Source organism: Sycon ciliatum, chromosome 12, assembly GCF_964019385.1.
Source record: "Sycon ciliatum chromosome 12, ocSycCili1.1, whole genome shotgun sequence".
Taxonomy (NCBI): Eukaryota; Metazoa; Porifera; class Calcarea; order Leucosolenida; family Sycettidae; genus Sycon; species Sycon ciliatum.
In genome coordinates this window covers 339,098-347,500 of record NC_088654.1, presented here as the reverse complement: position 1 = coordinate 347,500, position 8,403 = coordinate 339,098, and the positions used below count along the sequence as shown (strand labels likewise).

The window sequence follows — 8,403 nt, the reverse complement described above, 5'->3', positions numbered from 1 at the left end:
AAGTCGATCTCTCAGATTTCGCTCAAATGTTGCAGGTAGGTTTGCTTTGGGGTGTAGATCGACGTCCCAAAGCCCGTGCAAAATCTTTTGAAGGTAACCATGAAATTGGCATACCGCTCAATATTGGCCCAATATTGGCATAATTAATGGGTCTACAAACGAGCCACGGCACAGCGTAAAAGACCAAGCTACGAACAAAATTCCATCAAGCCAACATAAGCTCACCTTAGAAGAGTTCTTAACCCTTTGTGCGCTCAACGAGCGATTTCGCTCGTTTCAAATGCGCGTCACATTTTTGATCGTCGCGCTTGACTGGTTTACCGCATCGCGCCGAGACTTCACCACCGCGTACCTGAGAAAATTTCCGTGACGTAGGTACTAAACATGATGTAGGTCGCCACTAAATTTTTTTTGATAGCACGCTTTGAAAGAGCCTTTGCAATTATGTCAAAATTAGAATTTGGACTTATCCAGCGATGGATGCAGACGAGGCGCTTCGCCTAATACAAGACGCGGACCAAGCAGATCTCCCAGTAGAGGATATCGCTTGCTCTTCAGGCGACGAGGTAGGCGACTCGGACAACGATTTTATTTCGTCTGACGAGGAAGATCGCCTGAATGACGATCTCTTTTCCGACTTGGAGCAAATAGGATCCGATTCGGCTGACGATATCGCTATTGAGTTGGTGGACAAGCCGTTGATTATTCACTCTCATTGTAATATCAAAAAGTATTCTTTCTAGACCAAAGAGTGGTATATTTGATAACATTTAATAACGATAGAAATTTTTACGATACTTCTCCAGACGTTTCGTTGTTCTGAACAACATCGTCAGTGGATAAAGAAATCTTTCTTTATCCACTGACGATGTTGTTCAGAACAACGAAACGTCTGGAGAAGTATCGTAAAAATTTCTATCGTTATTAAATGTTATCAAATATACCACTCTTTGGTCTAGAAAGAATACTTTTTGATATCGCTATTCCTGTTCCCGTCGCTGCTCGTGGACGTGGCCCTGGACGAGGCAGAGGCCAAGCAGTAGGTGTCCCCGCGCGTGGAAGAGGGCGAGGACGTGGAGCTGCGACAGGGCGAGGACATTGAGTTGCGACAGGGCGAGGACGTGGAGCTGCAAGAGGGCGAGGACGCGGAGCTGCAAGAGGGCAAGGACGAGGACGTGGTATACAGTACGAAAATTGTAGTGGCTATGATGATGTTGACCAGCTGCAAACCAATACACCTGAGTTCAACATAACTGGCACTGGTTTGAACCTACCTGATAATTTCGCTCCAACATGTGAACTTGATTTCTTCAAACTATATTTCCCGGACGAAGTTGTGGATTCAATTGTCAAGTTTACAAATTTGTATGCGCACGAGCATATCGCTGAAAAAAAGACGTACCAGACGGATGGTGTGTGGAAGGAGACCAACCGTAATGAGTTTTACGGCCTCCTTGCATTTCTCTTCTTCCAGGGATTTCATCCTCTGCCTGCGACGAGGGACTACTGGCGCGTTACGTCGTTGTACAACGGAAACTATGCACGCTGCATGATTCGAACCTACCAGAGGTACTTAGCGCTGATGTGCTTCATCAAGATTGTGGACTTCAGGGCAGAGGATATAAATGATCGACTTCGTAAGGTGCGATACCTTCACGACCATCTGCAGGCGGCCTGCAAGCGTTTGTTCATCCCTGGCAAGTGCGTTAGTGTTGACGAGCGCATGGTCAAGTGCAAGGGACGCGCTCCTTTTACGCAGTATATGCCCAAAAAGCCCGTCAAATGGGGCTTCAAGGTCTTCGCTGCCTGCGACGCCCAAAGCTCCATTGTTGTAAACTTTGAAGTTTACACAGGCCAGCAACCTGGAGGTGAAAATGGCCTGACTCATGCTGTGGTGATGCGGCTGGTCAGTGACGTGCGCGCCGGAAGTGTGATCTACACGGACAATTTTTACACTTCCGAAACCCTGGCCACATCTCTTCGTACCAAGCAAATATCGTTGGTTGGCACCGTCCGCGCGAACCGCACTGGATTTCCAGCCGTATTGCGGACCGACATGAAACAGTTCGAGAAACATGCAGAGCGAGGTGCAACACGCTATGTTCGCAACGGAGATCACCTGTACCAGCAATGGAAGGACAAGCGGTGTGTGTCAATGTACAGCAACATACATCAGGGCCATGAGCATGACACAGTAACAAGAAATGTCAAGATTGATGGTGCACACCAGCAAATGGAAGTGCAGAGGCCAATGTGCATCAGAGACTACAACAGCAGCATGGGTGGAGTCGACACGTTCGATCAGCTGATCGAAACGCACCGTGTGCTTCGCAAAACGAAGAAATACTGGAAGAGTCTCTTCTTGGATATGGTCGACGTGTGCGCTGTCAATGCATACCGCCTCTTTCACTTGTGGCAGAGCCAGCATCCAGGGGTGATAAGTCGACGATGCAACTTGCAGCACTCGGATTTCCGCTGTAACCTCATCCGGCAGCTGTCATCGATTGATGAGCATGCACCGCCACCGAAGCGCTCGTATCGCCCAGTGCCTGTTCCGCAGGATGTCCAGGTTCCTGTTGCTCAGCTTCACATACCTGGAGTGAGGAAAAGGAAGAACTGCAGAAACTGCACAGAAGTGGGTAACAAGCAGCACCAGTGTGTAACCTACTGCACTACGTGCGATGTTCACCTCCACATCACGAGCGACCACGACTGCTACGCCGCTTACCATGCACGCCACTTCCCGTGAAGGATATCTTATCTCAGTGCTGTGAGTTTCTATCTTGTCTACTGTATATTTGTACATAAAAGTATGGTTTCATTTCCTTCCTATGGTGCGCTCTGTAAATAACGCGGCTATACACTTGATTATGACAATATGTGCCTAATATGGCAACATTGGTAACCATGGCAACATTCTAACATAGTTTTTTGGATTCAGCCGAACGATTCCATTCAGAAAAACACAACTTCTAATTACATATTCTCAAAAACTGTGGAGTTACAGGGGATTATTGTCGGAATGGAAAATTTGGTCATTTTCTCCGAAACCAGTGGACTCACAAAGGGTTAAAAGGCAGCACCACTTAGCCACGCCAGCATCCTAGAAGACGAGGGCCATCATCCCTTGATGCCACAAATGATCGTCTTGAAAATAGCCAAATTACAAGCGCTGATAAAACAGCGAGCTACGTCCCCAATGAGCAACCACTATACAACGGCAGATAGTACAACACCTCAACACTCCCAACACCGCAGAACAAAGTGTATTGTTTGCTCTGACAAGGAAAAGCAGCGGTGATCACTTGTCACTCCAAACGACAAGCTGCTCCTTGCGCCACCAACATTTTCCGGTGCGACAGTTGATGCAAAAGGGACTCCCACCTAGCAGGTGGGAGTAGATGTTGGGCGCCTGGCGCTGTGTAATACTGTGTCGCCTAGATCCTCCAGGGTCGTCACCGCCTGCAATATGCGGTCCCAGCGGTGTTATTCCGTACTGATAGGATAATCAACATCCAAAAAGGGTTCCCTTTTACTAACGGTAGAGGGGACGGTTTCAAATAGGACACCGGTTGCAAACCGGAACGGACTCAATATTCACTTTCTCTCTTGGTATTTTGATTAGAAAACATATGTCACAGTGAGACTACGATGTGTTATACTCCGAGCCAAAATTTCATGGCTCTGCGATGACCAGAAGCGTCATATCAAGCAGGTGAGTTTTTGATGTGTTGCTTCGCACTGCGACTTGAGTTTTACGACTTTCGAAAAATCAACTGCTTGTCGCAGGTAAACAGCGGCTCGCCTCTCGCCAATAAAGCACCGCATACCAATCAAAACTAATGGAAGCACACACAAGGCTTATTGTTACTCTGTACTGGTCGTCGTGGAGCGATAGCAATTACCTAATTTCAGACCCAGAGTGAATTTGACGTGCACTCTATAACGTGTCCGGTTTGGAGCCACCTCTGATTTGAACTTTTTTGAAGCGAAAAATTGGGCAACTTGGAGGCAATGGGTCAACACAAAGGAGCGGCTCAGTTCGAATGACTCTGGCCTCAGAGCAAACTTCAACATGCCAGTTTCCTTCCACAAACATATTTCGAGTGAAAAATCAACGCTGATGATCGGTTTGGATCTATACAAATTTGGCTGTCAAAACGTCCCGGTATCGAGCCGTCCCCTCTACCTGAGATCAACTAGCAGATACCCGTGTACCGTTACACCCATTTGATCAAGTAGCAGATACCCGTGTACCAGTACACCCATTTGATCAAGTAGCAGATACCCGTGTACCGGTACACCCATTTTATCCCTAGTATTGTGTATGCGCGCGCATGTGTACAGTCCGTTCAAAAAGATTTACAATCCTGGTGATCGCCCTGGGGAGTTTTCCGTCTTACCGTATGAGCGCTCGAGCGCTGCCTGGAAAAACTCACTATGAACTCGAAGAAATATTCCGCGCGAAAGCACGAAAAATGACAACTCACTCATGTCGATACTCTGGTTTACACCAAACGAGTTCTTCCTCGTATCGATATGGAGTGGACGTGTCGAAAGTGTGGTAAATGTTGACGAGCGGCATGGGTCACCAAATCGTTTCTTTGAGCTGCGATGCAATTATTGTACGAAATTCTCAACATACGAATTCCGTGGGAACTGGAGGATTAACTAATTTATATCCTCATCACTGACATCAGGCTCATGCTCATTATTCCAACAAGAGAATACATCTTGACTCTTCCCTTCAATAATTATTCGCTCCAAAGAAGTCCAAGCAATGGACGACAGATAACTCGAAAACAAGAATGATTTCATTTTACAAGAGCATAGCAAAAAAGGAACAGCATGCGCACACAAAGGGGTGCGCGCGTATGTAGAACAAGTTATACGTGCACACGTTACACGTATCTGTGTCCGCTGAAGAAGTTACCGGTACGTAGAAACAGTTACGTAGTATGAGACACACACTACAAACGAGCGTCTGCAATACCGAAACGGAATGAAAACCGGTAAATAAATATCTGAGAAGACTGTAATTTTAATGTAAGTTAGTTAGTGACTTCAGACAAATAAGAAATAAATGAATAAATAGATTCTTGAACTTTCTAGCAAAATGAGCATTTCCTACACTCCCCCCAATTGGACAGTTATGGACAATTGTGAGTAGACCCAAATTAAATGCAGTTATTAGTGATCAGCGCTTGTCTCATTTCATTTGCGTGAGCAGCTGCACGTCTCTGCGATCTTGGTCGGCGTGCTGGAGCGTCTTCATGCTGCTCAACGTCAACCTGCTGACTGTTAGACAACTCTACGGGATAGAGGTGCTGGACTGGTCTCTTCAAGTAATGGCGCTTCCGGCCTGAACCCATCTGAAGCGTAACGGCACGAACTTGCCCGTCTCTTCCCGTGTGCAGCTCATGGACCCTTCCAAGGTTCCATTGACATCGCTTGGCTGACTCGTCCTCAATTATCACCACATCATCAAGTGACACCGCGTCCCCGGCTGTAATCTGCAAGCTGCGATGGCTGTCGCGAAGGTCAACCAAATACTCCCGTCGCCATCGACTCCAGAAATGGGTGAGGATGCTGTCGAGGTATGCCAGTCGCCGGTTGGCGTCTCCTGGAGTTAAGTCAAAGTCCGGGTCCATTTGGGGCACAAGCTCATCCGCCTGACCATGCAATCGGTGCCCACATAGCAAGTAGCTGGGGGTGAGGGGCTTCTCGGTGTCTTCCGACGATACATACGTTAGTGGCCTCGAGTTCAGAGTTCTCTCCACTTCCATCAGAATAGTCTGCAATTCATCTAAAGACAAATGCGCGTTGCCAATGACCTTCTTCAAGCAGCCCTTCATCGACTTGATTAGGCGCTCGAATATCCCACCCCACCACGGTGCCTTCTCGACATTAAATAGCCAGTTGACCCTTGAGTTGACCAATTTCCGCGCTGCGGCCTTGAAAGTTGCTGCGTTGTCGGAAATTACACTGGCTGGCGTTCCAAATCGGGCGGACAAGCGCCGAAATGCCAACATAAACGCCGACGTGGACATTTCACTAACGACATCTAGATGAACTGCTCGAGTCGTGCAGCACGTAAACAGGCATATCCAAACCTTGGCTGGACCATTCTCATTCCGGATGTGTAGTGGTCCGGCATAGTCAACTCCCACGTAGCTGAATGGAGTAGTCTGCTCTACCCGGAATCTTGGTAGCGGAGGTGCTTTGGGTCCTGTGTATGGCTTCGAGTCGTGGCGACGACAAGTTCTGCAGCTGTGAATAATTTGACATATCCGTTGACGTCCCTTCACGAGCCAGAAACGTGCGCGAAACTCCGTTAGTGTGGCCTTGACCCCACCATGCATCACTCGGGCATGGCACTCATTAACAATCAGGTCAGTCACGTGGTGATCCTTCGGCAGAAAGTACGGGTGCTTGGTTGTCAGAGGCAAATCAGAGTTCTGGAGTCGGCCACCGCAGCGGATGAGACCGTTGTCCACAAACAGACCGAATTCTGCCTGCCAAGACTTGTAGTGCTGATGAGACGGGAGCGCAAGTTGAAGTTGGTTGATCCACAGCTTCTCGGCGAGATCTAAATCTCCAGCCGTGAGTTCGCTCTCACTCTCTTGCCGTTTAGACTTGAAGCGCTGTATGGCCTTCAGCACTGTAGCTGTCACTCTCAGAAGTCGGTTGTAATTGCTGAATCGGGTACAGTCGATGACCAGTCCGATGTCTGACGATGGATGTGTCGTTGTCAGTAAGGCGGCTGAGTTGTCGACGACTTCCATTTCTCTTCTGCTCATCTCTGCACGGCACTCCTCGGGCATGCTACTAGCGCTGATGTCCTGTCCGTCAGATGTCTCCAGCCATGCTGGCCCACATTTCCATTTCTCGTCCAGCGCAAGTTCAGGTAGCGTGGTTCCCCTGGAAGCGACGTCCGCTGGATTGTCCTTGCCAGGAAAATGACGCCAGGCTGCCGCTGGCACTCTCTCCCTCATGGAGAAGACGTGCGTGGCCAGTGCACTGGTATCTTCTGGCGTGGGAAGTTTGGTGGCTGGACCGGATAGGACCCACCCTAGCTTTGTCTCAATGGCCACAGGTCCGTCGGCACCTCAGATGATGTTACCCGTTGCAATAGTCCAGTAGAGGTCCGCGCCGATTAGCAGGTCCACTGATCGAGTACCTGTGTCATATCTGGTGTCGGCTAGCGCCAATCCATCGAGGTGACTACAGCACTCCACTGACGTGTGCATGGATTGGCCAGTAATCGGGTCACACAATAGCGGCACAGCATAGGCTTGTACCGTGATGTCCTCGCCGTCGGGGACTCGGATTCCAAGTTGAACTACATCAACTACTTGGGACGTTGTGTTGTCCTGGCCGAACGCCTTGATGATGACCTTACGTTGATCCAGGACCGGCAGTTGCAAAGCGTCACGGAGAGCGCTCGTAACATACGTCCGTTGGCTGCCGCCGTCCATCAACAGTCGGATAGCGGCGCTGCGATCGGACTGTGTGACATTATAAGCCACGGCCTTGGCGGTCTGTAGCAATACTGATTCCTGTCTGCGAGGGTCCATGGAAGCATTCGCAGCAACAGCCTGCGTGTTCATCTCTGCCTTCTGCTGCCTCTCGCCACTACATATGGCTACGTTGTGGCTCCCACCACACTTGACACAAGAGTATGCATTCGGACAGGTCTTTGCCATGTGATTGCGTTTGAGGCATCGGAAGCACCTGCCTTGCTTCCTCAAGATCTGTCTACGGGTGGCAACATTCGTCACTGTTACGCATCTCCCGGCAGTTTGACTACCAATGCAAAAGAAGCACTTCAGTTGCTCAGGCGCACCAGTGTAGAGTGTTGACATTGTGGCTGGTGCGGACTTTCTGGGTTGGGCTATCGGGCTGGTTGGCTTAGCTGCCGGTGCCGCTCGCTCCCTGGCACACAGCTCCAGATGGACAGCCGATAGCAGCTCACCGATCTCCCAATGCTGCTCAGTCCCGACAATCTTGCGGCTGACAATGAGCCGGAACTCTGCGGATAATCGGGACATCAAAACAGACGTCAACAGGGATCCATAAGACTTGCGACTCATCCCGAGGGACTGTAAACTACGAATGTGTGTCTCAACGGTGGTGTATAGCTTCCTGAGGCCAGTTACATCATCCTCGCTGGTGACAGAAGCAACATTCAAGAGGCTCTCCATGTGGCTGGCGACAATGACCTGGACGTTGCCGAATCGTTGCTTGAGGACGTCAACTGCAGCCCTGTAGTTGGCTCCTGTCAGGGGAAATCCGGCAATTGCCTCTCGTGCCTCTCCCACTACCAAGGACTTTAGGTAGTTGAACTTATCAACGTCATCCAGGGTGTCATTGCCATCAATGGCCGACCCAAACATGTCCCAA

General features: G+C 49.4%; 2 protein-coding genes across 2 annotated transcripts; one reads left to right on the top strand and one right to left on the bottom strand.

The window, feature by feature from the left end:
- Nucleotides 1-1,582: 1,582 nt before the first annotated feature.
- On the top strand, nt 1,583-2,749 carry LOC135828690 (piggyBac transposable element-derived protein 4-like). The gene has a single exon (XM_065341111.1). It carries the CDS (start codon nt 1,583-1,585, stop codon nt 2,747-2,749), a length of 1,167 nt encoding a protein of 388 aa, XP_065197183.1.
- Nucleotides 2,750-5,177: 2,428 nt separating this feature from the next.
- On the bottom strand, nt 5,178-6,995 carry LOC135828689 (uncharacterized). The gene has a single exon (XM_065341110.1). It carries the CDS (start codon nt 6,993-6,995, stop codon nt 5,178-5,180), a length of 1,818 nt encoding a protein of 605 aa, XP_065197182.1.
- Between the last annotated feature and the right edge of the window lie 1,408 nt (nt 6,996-8,403).

Bases quoted from the DNA above. Each gene is read 5' to 3' on its own strand.
- LOC135828690 (XM_065341111.1), top strand. From the start codon at position 1,583: ATGTGCTTCATCAAGATTGTGGACTTCAGGGCAGAGGATATAAATGAT.
- LOC135828689 (XM_065341110.1), bottom strand. From the start codon at position 6,995: ATGAGGGAGAGAGTGCCAGCGGCAGCCTGGCGTCATTTTCCTGGCAAG.